This window comes from Thermobia domestica, chromosome 14 (assembly GCF_964235325.1).
Source record: "Thermobia domestica chromosome 14, izTheDome1.hap1.1, whole genome shotgun sequence".
In the NCBI taxonomy this organism is placed as follows: domain Eukaryota; kingdom Metazoa; phylum Arthropoda; class Insecta; order Zygentoma; family Lepismatidae; genus Thermobia; species Thermobia domestica.
The window spans coordinates 110965263-110985210 of NC_137467.1; the positions used below are offsets into that span (position 1 = coordinate 110965263).

General features: G+C 34.8%; 1 protein-coding gene across 5 annotated transcripts in view; it reads right to left on the reverse strand.

Annotated features, from left to right (window-relative positions):
• The window catches only part of aop (ETS variant transcription factor anterior open), a 438519-nt gene that overhangs the window by 15037 nt on the left and 403534 nt on the right, over positions 1 to 19948 (reverse strand). For all 5 annotated transcript variants that reach the window (XM_081738735.1, XM_081738736.1, XM_081738734.1 and 2 more), the window contains one exon: positions 7395 to 7644. In XM_081738735.1, the coding sequence (XP_081594861.1) occupies positions 7395 to 7644 (250 nt within the window). The remainder of the gene's footprint in view (positions 1 to 7394; positions 7645 to 19948) is intronic.

Genomic DNA, 19948 nt, shown 5'->3' on the forward strand with positions numbered 1-19948 from the left:
GAAATGTCTCGACATCGTTCGCAGATTTTGTGCTTTGGTATGTTTTAAGTGAGAGAATTGTGATTTACCGTTAAATACACATATACGCGAGCCCGATTGAGTGAGAGCTCAGTTGAAAGAAGTGATCGCAAGCGCGAATGAGCGCGAGTCCAGTCGAGGAAAGCGAGCGCGAGCCCTCGCGAGTGAGATCAGCTGAGAGAAGTAAATGTGAGACCAAGCGAGCGCGAGCTCAATTGAGTGCGAGCCCACGCTTGTTTCCCGCTAACGTGGACTCATTTGTTTCTGAGATTAAAAGATAAGAAACGCATTCCGTGTGTAGAATTAAAATGGAAGATTGAAGCAACTTTACTGACACTATTTTAACAAAAAATCGATTTATATAATAGTTTGGGCTGTCGCAAAAATACGAAAAATTGGAAAATTTCGATTAATTTTAACAACTGTATCAGGGGTGGAAAATGGAGGGTGGAGTACGCCATTAATCAGCCCATATTCAAACTCGCGAGCTCGGTACTCGCGCTCAACTGGGCTTGGACTCAATAATTGAGCAAGGGCCCGAGTGAGCCCGAGCCCTAATGAAGTACGTGAGCGCGAGCCCAATTGAGGGAATTGAGCCCGAGCCCAGTTGAGACAGGTGAGCGCGAGTCCGAGTGAGTGCAAGCCTCGTTGAGAGAAGTGAGTGCGAGCCCGAGTGAGAGAGAGCGCAGTTAGGATTAGTGAGTGCGAGCCCAGTTGAGACAGTTGAGTGCGAGCCCAGTGCAAAATGGTCATCTATGGTAAGAACACAAACTAATCGTAAGAACATTGACTTTTTTTTCTCAAAATGGAAGCAACGCAAAGCATGATAGGCTCTATGCTAATCCGCTGATCTGAATTTTACTCTCCGATTTTTAAACATCTTAATAATTGTATTTTAGGCATTTTTGCTATGCATGTATATGTATCGCTGGCCAAACTCATGTAGAACAAACAAATTATTTAGTAAAGTCCTAGGATACTGAACTCAACTAAATAACAGAGAATAATATTGCACAATGTGCTTTACAACTACTACGACTAATATGTCCTCTCCAAACGTTGCACAGGGTATATATTAACTCATGAAGAGGTAATTTTATGTTTTGTTATTTTTGTTTCATGAATTAAAAGCGATATCTCAGTTACTTTACATACAGTTATTAAAATTAAATAATAATGTTATTTAAAAAGTAGTTCACAGATTCCAAAACAACACGATACGTAATCAAATGTAGTTAAGTTCGTTCCTCTACTCGCTTCCGTAACTTAGATTTTTGGGGAACTGTTATTCTGGCAACACTGTAATTTCTATAGATGGCAACACTGAAAATTCTTCCAATTCGTATTCTTAGGTGTAGAATAACATTATCTATTATTGTTGTGGTATGTTACATTTCATTATCTCTTTTCACTTACGATAAACAGGAAAAAAAAAAAAAAGCTTTTGCATCATTTGTAGTAGCTGCCCCTTAACAAATCATTTAACCTCCATTCAGACCATGAAAATTCTGATTAGCCTCTTAAAAATTTTGGTATACATGGAAGTTAAGTAGTTCCAATATTTAATGTTTTTTGAACCGTTGCAACTATAAATGGATTTAATATTTTTTAAATGATTATTTTTCAACCGTTGTACGAAACTATAAATAGTTTGGAATCTCAGAAAAGAATCAGGGCTGAACTATTGTATTCCTTCTATAATTTGATGAAGATGAAGGAAAAGGTATGTCTCCCATTCGAAACAAGCCAATGAGACCCACAGGAAGTGCGACATTTATTTGACTCGGAAGGTAAAAGGAGGTGATCTAGTTAAGAACCATCCTTCGATGACCCTTAAACTTAGATGCCTTAGGTAATCATTTTTTAACAGAGGTCAGCTGAATACTTGTGCCGCATTAGAAAGAGGGTAGAACGAGAAATAAATCTTGCATCCACCAAAGATCCAATCCGGTCGTCCTGTTGGTAAGCAGACCTATTACGTTTTATGATAATGCAAATCTCTACAAGCTGCTATGCATAACATTTTCCTGTTGTGAGTTGCTTGAGATGAATTTTCAACTGCGGTGCACTGCTGCACTCCTATTGAGAATCGGTAAAAATGTTAATTTAACGTCTCATGGTCGTGCACTACAGAGTATAATTGATAAATGAGTGTGAATAATGATGAAACAATGTCTCCATATATACATATCCCACGTTAATGCCGTTTACATTAAAGGAGAGAAAGGTAAATTGGTTGAATAAGAAAGGGAGAATTCCGAAAACATCCACATACAAGATGTTGACCATCACAAACTTAAAATGCCCGGCATCGAAGGGTGTACTCCTCGAGTAAGGAGTGGGTTTTAACTGCTGATTCTCCATCTACCTGATAATATAAAGTCAAGTTTGGTATTATTGGAAAGGTCTTAATGGCAAAATCGAAAGTAGTAGAATACATTAGAGTAAATATTTTGTGTCAAATCAAGTTGGTGTTTCCATGGAAATAAAAAGAAAATTGTCATGAGTAAAAATAAAACTTTTTTTTTTTTAAAGACTCAAGACCGTCTAATCTTTATTACGCCATTATTATTGATTTCGGCTAATAGCAGCTGTAATTTTGGTTATTATTATATTATATTACACCTTCAAGTTATGTTGTAAATTCACTCTTCACATTTCAAAAATCGTTTTATACCTGGAAGGCATCCCATATTGGTACCAGGGAACACGGGTCTATACACATCTAGAAAAATAGTGAGAACTAATTTTATATTATATGGGATTTACTGATTGACGGTCATGCGAATGCTAGTCATTGGTGATTCTTTCTTTTTCCCTTACGATAAATCTCTTTCCAACAGTCTTTGATAAAGTAAATATATTTTTTAAAAAAATATTTCAGGACGCGACAGATTCATCAGACTTAAATCTTGCCCGAGATGCACTGACAGACACACTGTAGTTATAATGGAATGTGGGTAAATTGTTCAAGAGGTACATCATTTCTATTGTTTCAATCTGTATGGAACAGCTTTGAGAAGCGAACTATTACCTGATTATATGCAAAACCAGCTATTATGTATAATGGCAAAAAGTGCAATATGTACTGTATAATGTAACACTAAGACGCACATAAGCAGAACCACAGCTAGAATTCGGCGCCCCCTACACTCACCTTACCATTTTTTTTTTTTTTTTTTTTTTTTTTAATATATAGAGAAGCAAGCAGCTTTTGTTGTTATGATATACTGAATTTTTACCAAGCGGCTCGGACAGACCATTTCAACAGCCAAAAGTGATTATTAGATATTCTTTTACAAATAAGAGCTGTTTTCAAGAGGCTTATTTTGGACGTTTTCTTAGCCTTGACAAAACTACCTTTAGTTGTATACAAATTCACTTGAAGAACAGTTACGGAAATTTACAACTACCGATAAGAAATGAAATTTCAATACAATACAAATTATGTGCTTTTAAAATGGTCGAAATGGGTGAGAGCATTAATTTCCAGTAATAATTCTGTGCGACCACACAAAAAGAATTTTAATTTCGATTCTTTTACGATAAACAGGGTGGCCCAAAACTAGGTATACATCCCTGTATTGATCAAGTATAACATTTTAGATTATGAGTTTCTTTGTTTCATCTGTTCTGGGCTTAAGGTATAAAGAAAAAGACAATAAGAACAAATAAAAAAGAAACTAGGCCTACTTGTTTGATAACAATGAAATACAGTGAGCTGGTAAGTACGGGACTGTATATATATAAATAAAAGAGAAGTGTAACGGAAATTCAGAAGGGCTTTCTTTGCGAATTTCTCAGTATTGATCGATAGAGGTGAAGAATATGTTTAAGGTTTTATTTAAAACCCAAAATATTGTTTTGTGTTTCTTTAGGGCTAATTCGTTAGCGTACGTGTCTTTGGCGTGAGAGACCTGGGTTTCGATTCCCAACGGGAGCTCATGTGGTTCGGATTGTACGTTAAGTTGTAGATGTATGTCTCATATAACCTCGCTGCTGAAATGGACGCTAAACTGAAAATCAGATCAAGTAAAACCAAAATATAGTTTGGCTACTACAATAATTTCAAACATAGTAATTACGCAATTACTGGGCCGTTCCATATAAAATCAACAAATCAAGGTGGATCATATGTTTTAGATTTTCTTCAAGTTTTGTACAAATGTTGTTGTACCCAAATATAACACACTTGTAAAATTTTACAGCTCTAGCTGAAAGAGGACTCGTGTCGGAGCTCAAATTTGGGGGTTTTGAGCAAAAAATACTTAAGTCCGCCCTCGACTTAAAGTACTGAAACCACTAGATCTCTAGAGATATTGAAGCTATTTAAAAATGGTTTTCACTAAAACAATCTTAGAATTTGTAGCATTTAAAACATTGTAGTAATGAACTTTCCAAGTGGGGTTAAGATATGAATTTCACCATCACAGAGAAAAAAAGATGAAAAAAATAATGTCAAAGTTTGGCAATTATTTCTGGAAAAGGCCCACCTAATATCAACCTCAAATTTTCAAAATGGCTAGCTTAGATGTTCCTCTTTAACATATAAAAAAAAATTGTGAGGGTGTTTTTTTGGCATGTTCAAGAAAAACAAATTATGACAATGTAATTTGAGGGTGGATTTAGGCAATTTTTGCACAAAATCCCCAAATTTCCAATGAGTGTTTCCAGTTTTCCACGCTAAAATATGTATAATTATCAAGACTGAAGTTATTTAATAAATGAATTGTGCCAAAAATTTGAAACTCCCAAGTACCATTGCTGAAAGAACTCAGATTCTGTCATCAGTTCCAAAATCATGAACTAATATCAAAACTGTTGAAACATTTCAAACAACCGAGTATTTCGTTCGCAAAGCTCAGATCAGAAAGGAATATATAGTTACGTACAATTACATTTTATGCTTTCCAAGTTATTCCTTTGAAGTACGTTAACGATATTCTTCCTCAGATTAAACACGTTATCTACTTTAGAAATGGATCAGCAGCCCGACATAAAAACTATAAAGAAAACTTTGTCAGCTTATGTCTCCATGAGTGATTTTCGGCTCACTTGTGAGTGGAACTATTTTGCCACAAGGCACGACAAAAGTGTTTGGGATGGCATAGGAGGGACGCTGAAATGTCTAGCTAGACATGCTAGTTCATAGAAGCCATTGGATTTTTACTGTTGCCGATTTCTTCGAATTTTGTTAAACTATAACCGTCAAACTTGTGTGTGTGTGTGTGACAGAAGATGTTGAAAACGTTCGTCCAATGCTTCAAAAGAAACTGGAAAAGCCATCACGTTGCAAGGGACGCGTGAAAATCATCATTATAAACACATCAGCCTGTCAAAACTTGAAGTCAGTCGTGTATCTTCTTCAAAGACAACATTCACTCTAAATACTCGAGCAGAATCGAAAGACATTAACCTCTTATGTAAGCAATTTATTGCGTGCATTTATTAATAGAAATGGTGGATTGGAAAAATAGTCGAGAATTCACAAGAACATCGTGACTAATGTGAATTTCCTTCATCCCCATGAACCCAAGAAAATGTTTTTCTGGCCAAAAACACCTGACACATGCTGGATTCCATACGAAAACTCCATCATTAATATTGGAGTACTCCAACTGGTACTGGCAGAAATTTCTGAAGAAGAAATTCAAGTTATTGAGAAGAGCTTCTCTGAAATTGGTCATAAGAGATCTTGGACTCAATATTTCAAATTGCTTAAAATCAACCAAAGATGTAAATGTTATTTGTGCATTATATGACGATAGTTCACTATTGTTCAATGTTTATTTTGTTAAATCAAACAGCACTATATACGCTGCGTAATAAGCACATATTGTTTTAAACCAACTTTATAAATTACATTTAAGATAAGAGTTTCCATTTTTTTTCCGTAAGTATCATCAACCATTGTAAAGGAACATACTTAGCCATGCAAGTTGTATTACTAGAAAATTAGATAGAGACTTAACTTGATTTTTTCCTTCAACACCCCCCCCCCAAAAAAAAACTCATATTTTTTTATATGATAAACAGGAATACTAGAGATACTTATTTTAAAAAAATTGAGGTTGATGTTAGGTGGGCCTTTTCAGAAAAAAATGCCAAATTTTGATATTTTTCTTCTTTTTTTCTCTGTGATGGTGAAATTCATATGCTTAACCCCATTTGCGAAGTTCATTACTACAATGCTACAAATTCTAAGATTGTTTTAGTGAAAACCATTTTCAAATAGCTTCAATATCTCCAGATATATAGCGGTTTCGGTACTTTAAGTCGGGGGCGAACTTACGTGTTTTTGCACAAAACCTCCAAATTTCGAACGGCTCCTACAGGAATCCCCTTTGAAGTAGAGTTGTAAAATTTTACAGGTGTGTTATGTTTGAGCATCATAGCACATATACAAATTTTGAGAAAAATTTAAAATATATGAGCTACATTTCAGCTTTAAATTTGGTGATTTCATATGAAATGACCCTACTATATTTTAAATTATAGTAAATAATTTCCTAATGAATGAAAGATCTGAATTTAAGTTTACTTATTATTAATTAACATATTAAAAGTACACTAACGCACACACACAAACATATTATATATATATATATATATATATATATATCCATCTTTGTGATACTGCTAATGATCCCAATAAATTCCTTCAAATTGGAAGCATTTCATATGTGAATGGGGTAAAGAACATCACTGGTAGTGCTCAGTCTTTGAAAAGGATGAAATTCGTTGGGGTGAGATTGACCCCTTAAGCCCGTATTCTACAACTGCTTCAAGTTCGAAAATGTTATTCTTGTTTACCTTCACTTCTAATATTTCCGCGCAAACTCATCTTGAGTGTGTGTCTTCACTCTTCTCAGTTTCATACCTTCATTCTCGCTGTCGTGGTTAATCCGATTGGGTAGAAAGCGTGATTAAGTAAGCAAACTTATCACTATCAAAACGCCGAACGCGTATTTCAGACTTTAACCGTTTCTGATTTTGAAAACTTTCCTGTGTACATTATAAGTCATTGCTCGACACTTTGTAGATAACATGGTCATTAATAAATCATATATAATAACTTTAAGCAATAAGTGAAAGCTAGTTGTGACTCTTAGTGGAACATTTGTGATGCGGACGGAGTGAAAAAGAAAATTTTTAACAAATTATTTCTTTGCAAACCAACAACAATATTGATTTAATAAGGCGTCAATACTCTTTCGGGGCGACACGGTTTTTTTACTCATTTCCAACTCTTTTCCTTTATTCTTGCTCGTTCCGCGCCCTCTTGCTATCAGGCAACGGCCCCGCTCGTGCCACCCCCATAGCTACGGTTCTGCCTATAATTGAAAATACTAGTGACTATAATTCAAAATACTTACTGATAGCAATGTCTCTCGCCTTGAACTTTACGTAAAATGTTTACTCTGTAATAATACCGTAAAGCACGTGACATTTTATCATAATTCATAGACAAATGATTCTTCTGAATACCCCACAGTTTGGCCAAACCAGCTGGGTCTACTATTTTAAACACTCCAGTGTCTCTGTTCTTCCAAGCAATGTAGTTTGTGTACCTCTGAGACGGATCATTTAACAACTGCTGAAGAAAATCCCATAGCAATCTTCCGTCTGTGAAAATGAAACAAAAATTCTTATTATATATATGTTTAATCTTCATTACTTACTATGCAAATGAATTACTTACAAATAGTAAAAACATTATAACACAACAGTAAAAATGACATTACAAAGTTTTCGCAAAATGATTGATCAGCTAGCAAGAAAAAAGGCAATTAAAAGAAAACAAGATTCCTAGGCAAAAACAAATAACAGACATACTCAAAGCATCTTCGGCGAGCGAAGTTTTAGTACTTTCGTAAAAATATGCATATGACATTAAATAAATAAATAAGCTTAAGAGAAAAATGATGGAGTATAAGCTCACTCTATACTCAAGAGAGGAAATAGATTCTGGATGTATGTAAGTTGTTTGTTAACAACTGTAAACAGCGTTAACTGTTTACTCAAAAAAAGAAAGAAAATAAAAGTAATTGACTTGTCTGGTTAGTTTTCTATATAGCGGTTTTTCTGTCGGAAGATCTGAGGAATGTGCTAAGAATGTAATCTTTGCTGTCAGTTTTAGTAAATAAAGTTGAGGTATCACATACTCTTTTAGTAAATAAAGTAGAGGTATCACATAATCTATCACTAATTTAGGTACAAAACTTAAATTGGAGTCAACAGATGCCTTTAAGAATACAAGTGACGTTAGAAGGACGACAATTGCCGTAATCGTGGAAAGTATTATGTGTCAACGAGATTTTGGGAGGTTAAACTGGTATCGATTATAGGACATATTTTACACATGAGTTTGTCGTTTCTTCAGAGGAGGTGCAAGGTATTTAAAGAGACCAGTTCTCGTACTGAATGTTTGAAGATTGGAAGCGGAGAGATTACACATCCTTTGTTAAGCTATTTTGTAGTGGATGTGGAAGTCTTTTCGGCTACAGTTACGGGATAAGCAATTTCGGGGAGGATTGCATCGTATTGGGTAAGGAAGTTTTTACAGTGGTGGTTTCTTCTTTTCCTGTGGGTTTTCATTCCCGGCTATATTGTTTCCGGATATCAGTAGGCAAGTGAATCTATTGGAAAGTAGTAGCTGTTCAGGTTGAACAAACATAGTTTCCTGAAAGTTTAAAGCATGGTGGGGGAGGGGGAGGTATGCACTGAAAATGTAAACTTACTGGATAGTATGTTCTGTTTATGACGTAACAAGTTGTTCATAAACATACTAAAGAAATACTAAATCGTGTTAATCTTCAGTAGAGAAAATGAAAATACTATTGTGTTGTACTCGGTAGTCTGTGTTCCCCAATATCATCAATTAGTGTCAGTGTGCTTTTATGTATATTTTAATTTAACTATTAAAATAGACATATTACTACAGCCGAAACCGGTTATAACAGCTCCGCAACCGCAAATTACTACAGTCGCATAAACCGGGTTTTCCTTTGCTTGCTAACATTTCGTATGTAAGTTTTAGGGTGTACACTTACATGATTAATGAACAGAATAAAGCTAAAACTATTTTTAAAGAAAGTAACTGAAATACAGTCAATACAATACAATATTTGTGGAGTGGGGCTGAAGCGGATTTTTTCTTCTAACATTTATGCAGTACGTACAGCAATAATACTGTATGGCAATAACATAATAATAATAATAATAATAATAATAATAATAATAATAATAATAATAATAATAAGAAGAAGAAGAAGAAGAAGAAGAAGAAGAAGTGAGGGAAAAGTAGCAACAGTGTAAATTGTTCAATAATATACGCGATCTTGACTAATGAATGAGATAAACGAGCATGTTTTAAACTTACTGTATGTGTTGTACAATATAAGTCATGAATGACACATTCTTGTTCCAGTTACTGTATTACAAAAATTAATTTATTACAGTACAAAAATGAATATACAGTACTTTCTATATAAATTGTGTACTCTCGTACAATAAATTCAATGCTGTTCTCTTTTTAAAATGTTGCACAAATGTAATGTACTATACCTTAGACATTTAACAAATCCAACACACGTAACCAGAAAATATTGAAAAGTAATACTGTACATACACTATTATTCAACGTCTGTACTCCAGAAAAAATATTGGAGCACCTTGTCGGAATTTAGTTTTGCTGTTTTCTGCTATACCAGCTAAGACAATGCTATTTATTTTTTATTTTTTTTAACCAGTTGCTTTAACTTTAGAAAGCAAAATGCAGTAACGCGTATTACAATATAAGGTACTGTACTACTTAAGGTAATCAGTTATCTTTCTTTCTTCTTGCACTTAAAATGTGCGTACGAATTCTGCATTTGACGATGCATTCGTTTCAATGTCTCATCATTGACATTAATTCTTCTATGAACATAACAAATGTAAAGTTTTCACTGCACTCAGCGCTTCGTTAAGTGATGGTACAACAAACTGTTCTTCTTCGTTGTCATTTTCGTTAATTACGTGTTGGCTTTGGATGTCAGCTACAATTTCTTCTTCACTCGCTGATTGCAAGATTGTTGTCTACCTCGGCAAAGTCCTCTATTTCGCAAGTTTGCAAAGATGACCAAGCTCTTGCTCTGATTGCGCCAGAGGAATATCAATCCTCCACATCATCATCATCAGCTGTTGCTGAAAACGTGTCGCCCTCACCGTGGGATAGTGAAGAAAGGTCTCTGAAACCTGCATGTTTAAAACAATTAGTAATGGTCCAGAAGTGACATTTTTCCATGGTTCTGATATTAAAATTGCGTCAAGAACGTTGAAAACTTGTTCTTCATCTTCTTCGAATTTTGTAACATGTTCATCACCTGAAGTTTCCTGTACTGCATCTTAAGAGATTTTATAACTCCCTGGTCCATAGGTTGCAAAACTGAAGTGACGGTTGGAGGTAAAACACAAGCTTTATCTATTGCAAGTTGTCAACTACAGGATGAGCCGGGCAGTTATCGACCAGGAAAAAAATATTTCGTTTGTTTGATTTCAGCTGAGAGTTACGCAACCACTTTTCGAAAATTTCGATGTCATCTAAGACTTTGCATTGTTGGCAAAGATGGACTACAGTTAGGGAGTGAATATTTTTAAAACATTTTGATTTTCGGGATTTGCCAATCACCAAAAGCTTTTCTTTACAAAATCCTGTCATATTTACAGTAACCATAACTGTGATTCTTGTTTTAGACATTTTCCCCACACGAACACTTCGTCATTAAATTTCACAGTCTTATCTGACGTCATATTTTAAAACAATTCAGTTTCATCTGCATTGAATATATTATCTGGCTTGTAACCTTCACACAAAGCATGCCACTTCTTAGATAGCCACTCGTCTGTTACGCCATCAGGCACACTCGCAGCTTCACCATCATGACGAGCTCGGAAACGTTGTATCCTAGAGAAAGAACAATTGAAGTTCGGATTGCCCAACCGACGAGCAAGTTCATTGGATTTCGCTTGAAGAATACATCCATTGATCGGCGCATTATTTGTTCTTTGCTGCTTTAACCATCCAAGTAAAGCCTCTTCAATCTCCTTATGATCGTATGATCTGGCCCGCTTGATTTTTAAAGAATTTTGTTCGAAAACAGTGTGTATTTTCCCTTTGTCCTTTCAAATTGTAGAAATCGTTGACCCAATTCCTTCGCGATGCTGACATTTGTTTCTCCGCTTTCTAATCGCCATATTATGTGTGACTTTTCTTCAATATCATGCAATTTCCTTTTCTGTTGCGACATCTTCAGAGCGATGCTTGCCTTGACTATTTAACAGATATACCGATTTAATATCTGTAATATACTGAAAATAAGATGTAATGAGATTATTATATATATATATATATATAGTTATCCGGTATCTCATAGTGTCTGATGAAGTCAACGAGTTAGTTGGTGAAACTGTAACACACATTTCATTTTTAATGAAAATATATGGTTTTGCTCAGCAAACAATTAGTGTGTATGAAAATAAGTTTGAAAATAAACCTTACATTATTATCAGCACTCTCCAAACACGTAACAAACAAAAATCAACATTATACGTTATAACTGATACATTTCTCCAATAAGTGATAAAAATAAGTCATTTTATACGATATGTCGTAATCAGCAATGTCGTATTAAGCGATTTTTTAAATACAGTTTTTATATAAAGGTTTAGACGGGACAGTTAGATTTTGCAGTTATGTCCAATACGTCGTTAAAGGCGATGTTGTTATAACCGGTTTCGACTGTAGTTTCCTTATAACAAGAATATTTCTTTTAATTAAACTAAACAAGAAGCCCAACATGTTATTCGAACATAAGTATTATGATTGGCTGATTCACTGATTGCTTACGGTTTACTGGAGACATCAGCACGAAGGCTATTTGTCCCCGTCACAATATGGTCACTGGCAGACTAAATATACAAATAAAACTCCTAATATAAGTACTTATGCTTAATATATAAGTTCTACAAAATAAGAAATTAAAACAAAACAAAAATAAATAAACAAAACTTGAACAGAGATGGCGAAGACGTAAAAAGAATAAATAACAAAATATAAAAAAATATAACAACAAAATAACTCAAATAAAGCAGCAATAATAGTAACGCATGACAGAAAATATAATATATATATAATTTTAAAAATTCAGAATATTAACTAATCTAATCTCACTAAGACTGAGTTATCTCCTAAAACCTGATTGAAACTTTCAGATGGATCCAAATGTTCTCTGATATCTAAGTATTTCGGACATTCAACAAGAATGTGCCAAATATTCAATGAAGCAACAGTCTTCATAATACGAACAATTAGCACTACACACTAAATAGAAATTTGTAACTTGGGTGTGTCCGATACGCAAACGAGTCAAGATCACTTCATATTGATGACTAGTTCGTAACGCCTATCAACTGCCCAAAATTGATTTTACTGAGTAGTTGGGTTTAATTTCGTTGATCTGGTTCCAATCCGCTTCACACTGAGAGCTCATCCATTATACGAAATATCTAGTAAGTTCGAACCACGGGAGAGAGTGCGCCAGTCCAACCCTTGCCATTGTGCCGTTCTTGGTTGCTGTGTAGGCACCTCGCGTCAGTTAGTCCTGTCAGCCAGCAAACAGCGACGACGAGCCCTGTTGCTGTAGCTCACGGAATCTCGTAAGAATGTCTTGCACAAGGTGTACTTACTGAAGACATTCTGCAGACTTCTAATCATGCTTTGTGAATCAGTGCAAATACACATATCAAGCTGAACATAGGCAATGCATACTAAATTCTGAACTGTCCTCGTCTGTGAAGAAGGAACAGTGAACATAACTCTCACCTTTCGAATCATCCGTGTACGAGACACTGAAATCGAGGTATTGTTCTAAGAACGCTCCAAACTGTTGCTAGAATTCGTGAAAACTTGTCTGCTGTTTAGTGTGTATGATGACAATCGAAGGTCGAGCCTTAGTAGAGTTAACAGGAGCGGCGAAAGAGATATCAATTCAAATTCATTTGCAGTGAGACCCTCGTTAAACATGGGCGTGTGGCTCGAGGACGTGCTGCATATCAGTCGTAAATCTGACCACCATGCAACGTAAGTTCTACGACGTATTATGAGGCCTTACGAAAACTGCAGCGTGCAATCGAAAACAAAAGGCAATGCATGCTGAGTAAGGGAATCGTTTTGTTTCATGACAATGATCGTCCACACGCAGGAACACAAACTCAAAATCTCATCGCATCATTTAGCTGGGAACAACTTGATCACTCTCCATACTATCCCGATCTAGCGCCCAGTGACTACTACATGCTTCTGCATTTGAAGAAACATTTGGATGGTCAGCGCCAGGACGACGATAATGAGGTCTGAACGGCTATGTTGCAGTGGTTGTCAAATTAGGCGGCAGACTTCTATGAGAATGGTATTCAAAAGCTTATTGTACGAAACGATAAGTGCCTTATTATTGGTGGGAACTGTGTAGAAAAGTAGATTAAGGCACAAACTTTCATGTAACAATAAAATTGTTGCGAAAAATACACTTGTTTCTTTTTATTTTAAAACGGTACTTACTTAAAAAAAAAAATACGCCTCGTATTTGGATACGATATCAAGACCGCCAGGAGAGGGGAACACTTGCGCACACGCACACCATACCTTCGATATTGCAATCGTTGCTCCTCAAGACCACGATTCACTACTGTCAACAGGTAGTTCTAGTTGCAACTAAAGTCTAGGAAAAGGAAGAAGGAGATTAATAAGTGGAAGGACATTGTTAGGAGATTTCCAAGGCTCACATGGATTATGATTTTTTTTTTTTTTAACTCAATGGTGAAAAAAAAAAAACTTATAGGGAAGGAGAAGGGCTGATTTTGTGTGATAAACATTCAAACAGTTTCTTGTTTGGAATAATACATAAATTTCCACGCAAAAGTGTGTACAAAGGAGATAGATTGATATAGGATCATTCTAGGCATGTAAGAAACCTATTGGAAGGTCTAATATTAGGTTGTGCAAGACTGCATTCTACAATATGTTTGCCATATTAGAGAAAGTGTTAGACGTGCTGCAATTAGTGATGTACAGTGCTTTCCAAAAACGGACCATATGGGATATTATGCCATTAGAAGAGCAATAAAGTAATATGTAACTGAAACTGTGAAAGATCATATCAAGTCTGCTTCAAGATACAAATCTCATTACAATCTAAGAGGTGATCCGCACAAAACTTAACAACACTTTAATAAATAGTATAGATAGTACTGTAAAGTGTGTGGTGAAAGCAATATTGTCGCTGATAAAGGATCAATGTATCGATTTATGCTAAATGATCAATCTATCGATTTACATTTAATAAATATTTTAATATTGCCTTCGAGCAGCATAGACTTGTAGTCAATGTGATGAATTTCTAAACAAAACCAATTCGAAGATTAGATTCAAGTTTATCGTCACTTTCAGCAGCAAGATTATGAGACGTGCACCTACAACTTAACGTGAAATCCGAACCACAGGAGCACCCATTGATAACAGATCTGTGCAACTTAGAGAGGTGTTGCTGCAACAGAGTTGCATTTAGAAAATGTTCAACAAATCTATGATGCACTAAAAAAAGGTTCGAGAAAGTTATCATAATAAATACACAGAGTTGCAAATGCAGTTGACTTTCAAGCCCTACTGAGTTGTAAATGAGAGCCACTAATTTGAGCTAGTTCACTGGAGTGTGCTCGCTCATTATGAGTTTTATCATGAGCTAATTCTATTTGAAATGTGTGGGCGTGATTTGAGTTTAACTCGAAATATAGGTGAGCTTGAGTGTAAAACCACGCACAACACTGAATATTGTTTTTTTCACAAAATAATGTAATTGTCTATTGGCAAGTTTAAACTAATTTGTCATTAAACAAATGATGCAGGTTAACGCTAGAAATACCTCGAGGCGCGTAAGTGCACCTATTTTAAGTGACATGTTTAGTTGGCGTAACTAATCATATGTTTTAAGTTGCTATTTTTTCGAAAACAGCTGTAACGATTTTGTTTATATTTCATATGAATATATATATATATATATATATATATATATATATATATATATATATATATATTTCATATGAATATATTTTCAAAATTATAACCCGATATTATGTACGAACCAAAGACAGAAAATATATTTCCTTGTGTATAATTGGTAGGTTATTTTACTTCGAAAGAAATTAAAAAAAAAAACAGAGATTGTTATCTGCAAGTTTTCTGGAAAAAAAATCATCTCAGTGTGAAGAAATTCATCTCACTATTTTAAAAAATTAATTATAACCTGAACCTCTCCATGTAATTACAAAATGTAAGTAGCAGGTCCAAATGTTTGAATTTTATTCTTTTTCTTTTCTGTATATTGCAAACTTTTGACGTCTTCTAGATTAAATTTGCTTTATTATTATTATTATTATTATTATTATTATTATTATTATTATTATATGTAATAATAATAATAATAATAATAATAATAATAATAATAATAATAATAATAATAATAATAATAATAATGGAAGAAACAAATTATATATTCCTAAAGTTTACATTTTTTACTTTCGAGGGACGATAGAAAAGAAAACAAGATACGATGATCGTAGAAAAATCAAATTGGAGATTTTCACGGATTTACACATTTTATGGCCCTATGCCGAAAAATTGCTTTTAAACTTTCCGTCTGTCCGTTCTCAGTAGCATATTTACGATTTTGTTTCGGGGGGTTTTGATAATTTTATTCCTGGAAATGTGAAAATTCTGCAAGATATTTCATTTACTTTAAAATAGTAAATAACATTTCAGGGGGGGCTTAAGCCCGGAGGCCTCCCTTAAATACGCCATTGGTTTGTTTCTATTTATGTATATTTGCCTAGAAGTCATATTATCAACGTATCCGCACCAAAGTTGAAATGTATGCTTTTTATAAGATTTCCTAGGAGGGTCTTTCGAATTTTTTTCCTATCACCAAAAAACAATGATCGTTTACTGAAGGTTGTAAATAAAAAGTTGCTATTTTTTTCGAAAATGGCTGTCACGATTTTGCTTATATTTCATACATGAATATTTCAGTAACAATCCTATACAGTGGAATAAGCCATTTTCCTGGGAAAAATTCAGAAATGGTACCTACTATTGGGGGTGAGCTATTTTCGAATGATTTTCCCCAAAACGACTAAGACAATTTTGTTCATATTTCATAAGTAAATATTAATTAAACTCACAGCCACACACAAAAATAAAAGTTCTGTACACCGGATCCCAGGTATGGATTCGAAGTACTTTGTTACACAGAATCCAAATTTCGAAATCCCAGGAAGATCGATCGTGTCGATTTTTTTTTCTATTATCGGTGAAAAACTTTACCAATTTTGGATAGGAAGGATACACGTAACCCAGCTATATATATTAAAAAAAATCTGTGCAGCGGACCCCGGATATGGATTGTATGTATTTTGTTACACAGAATCCAAATTGCGAAACTCTAGCGGACGATTGACCGTGCTTTTTTTTTTTTTTTTTTTTTGTTATGGGTGAATAACTTGTGCGATTTTGAATAGGAAGAATACACGTAACACATCAATACAAAAATAAACGTTCTATGCACCGGAGACTAGGGTATGGATTCGATGTATTTTGATACAAAGAATGAAAATTTGGAAACCTTAGGATGATTGACCGTGTCAATTGTTTGTTATGGGCGAAAAACATGAGCGATTTTAGATAGGGAAGACACAAGTTTTTTGAATCTTCGATTTCAATTATATCTTCAATTTCATTATAGCACATTTCAGAACAAAATGCATAATAATGCCGACAACGTATCTCCTTGTTTCAGATTATTCTCGACATCAAAGTTTGTAGACAAGTATTTACCTACTAGGATTTTACTTTGAGTTTTATTTAAACACATCTTTGATAACCTAAATAACCTTTTTTGGTACCAAATTCGGTAAGAATGTTGTACAATTCCTCCTGACCGAATTGTAGGCCTTTCTGATATCAATAAATAATTGATGTACCGAGGTGCTCTATTCCGATTTTGAGTATTTAGCGAATGGTAAATATCTGGTCGATAGTTGATCGAATTCGCTTATGATATCAATATTGCTAATAACATGGTGGAAAGACTACAAGGTGGATGCAATGCAGTGCTCCATTCTTGTCGCTCTGGCGCAATGACGTCATCTTGGTCGCAGACGTGGCCAGCGAGAGTCAGATGAACTTTTAACAAGTGCTTGCTCGCTGCTATCTTACATGCAAACTTCTCTTATATTTATAGTGATCTTCAACGAAGTAAAAATTTTAGTACAAACAATAATTATATAAACGTAATGCAATCAATGCTTAAGGAAAATATTTACAATAGCAAAAGAAACAGCAATATCAGTTCATATTAAACAACTTTGAAGCTTGAACAAGTCAATATTACTCACTACATTTTCTGTTTTTGATTTCTTTCTTTCTTTTCTTCTTTAAACATCTGAAGTAATGCACTCGAGTATGTATAGGCCTGAATCTATAACACACTGTGCAATCTATAACACAGTGTGTCGTTAATGCATTTCATTATTCTATATTTACGTATGCTCAAGTATATTTTAGTAACACATTGATCGGTTGTGATTTACTATTATAATTATTTTGCTTGAAAGAGACTTCTTTACTGATGACCCCCATATAAATTTTGAGAATATCTCAAGGGAGAATTCATGGTTTTCGTAAACAGAAATGCGCGTACGTATATTTTCGTTATGCTTGGACAGTTTTTTTTAAAGAGGTTGCTCCCACGTATTCGTCAGAATCTCAGGGGAGGTTCAAGACTTTACTGAGCAGAGACGCACTATTTAATATTTTAAACATCGTTTTTATTTTTATTTATAAAAAAAAAACATCTTATTTGAAATCGCTGATCGCTTATTTATAGAATTTGTATTTAAACAAAAGGTTTGGTGAAACTGACAGTTCTCTGAATATTAGTGTCAAAATTTACGCCATAAACTGTATTATTAAAAATTTGTACGAAATAAAAAGTTACATATACGTACTATTGTGTTCTAAAATATATCCCTAATAGCATGTTAGTTTTCACTATAATTGATTTTAACTTGCTAGACTTTCTGTGCACTGTACGCCTGCTGCAGGCTTTTTGAAAGAGTTAACCGCAAATGTCGTAATTTGATTTTCCCTTGCTAGATTTTACTTTTGCCTCGGAGGCTTGCTGCACCTTTGTACCAAGTGTGTCAGTTCTAGTTTCTACCAACAGGTGACACAAAAGTCTAATCTTAGAAATATCCCCGCCATGCCGTCATTTGTAGTAGGTGCGAAGTGTGTGTGAAGCATTAAAACAAGTGGATAATTAAGATAATTAAGTAAGTATCCAGTATGTAGAGATAATTTATATTTTAAACGTGTATTGTTTGACAAAGTTGTTGAGAAAAATATATTGTGTGTATGTTCGTGGGGTACAGTAAATGTTCCGTTTGTAAAAGGCATACAAAGGCATGCAAGTATATACCTGCACTTACTACACTCACTTGATGAAGATCTGCTGTAGCCTTGCAATGCAAGTATATACTTGCAGAAGACTTACTACAAACTTGCTGTAGACTTGCAGTGCAAGTGGTATCCTTGCAGAGACTTGCTTTCAAACTATACAAACTTGCTACCGACTTGCTGTGCACTTGCAGTGCAAGTGGAAACTTGCAGTAGGCTTGCTGTGCAAGTAAACCCTTTACAGAAACTTGCTTTGCAAACTTACCATATACTTGCACTGCTGGCGTGCTGCAAGTTCCAAGAGCGTCAACTAGGAAGTTTGCATTAAACTTTCATCAAACTTGCAGACTTGCACCACAAGTCTGCTGAAAGTTTGACAGACTTGAATTGCAAATCTGCTGCAAGATTGTTGTAAGTCATTTTTACTATCTGGGATAGAAATAAATATTCATATACAAAGCACCTCAAACAAAGAAATTGCAACTTGACTATTTCAAGCAAGAAACAAAGTAGTAGGCGTAGGTGAAGACGATGTAGGGGTGTTACAGCTAGACTACAAAACATATAAGCCATAAAATTACGTAATTTTCTTAATTTTCTTGATAAGTTTACTCTTTTCTGTCCCGTGGATTAAAGAAGACAAAAGATAAATGCAAGCGAATGATTATGTGGAATGAGAATGCAGGAGTACCCCGAGAAACGGACACGATGTTGTCCACCACAAACTCACTTGACCGAGAAGCGGACCAGTATCCCTTGCACCAGAGGCGAGCCTTCTGCCACTGAGCCACCGTGCTTCCTTGATTGGTTGAGAATCTACCATATTTTAAAATTTACTGCAGTCATTCTTAATTTTGTAATTCTAGAGGGGCCCCTAAATATGTATATGTAATTATCCAAAGTTATGATTAAAATGAACACAAATTTCAAACTTTGAGTGTAAAAATGTCCAGACAATGTCGCCCTGACATGGTAGGTGGATACTTTATTCTCTTGATCTAATACATTGTTATATACGTTTGTAACCGTTAATCGTTATTACGAACCTTCCATTCCTTAGTTAATTTGAAGTACAACGTCCCGTTTTAGCACCGAGGCTACAGGGAATGCAGACCTTCAGAATGAAATGGGACCTGAACTACCTTAACGCGTTCAATGCTCTCCATTTGCGTAACTAGAGGGAGGTAAGCCTCCTAGATCATCCTGCCTCCCTTCTCGAGTTACATACCTGCCTCTGTGGGGAAAATTTTGTGTCAATATCTTATGTAGAAGGAAAGGATGATAGAAATGATCACCTCTGTCGGTTCCCCTCCCTCATGATTTCGAATCTAGGTCTTGCCTCAAAGTTCGTCTTTTTAAATCGTACTATTGGATTTTTGTATG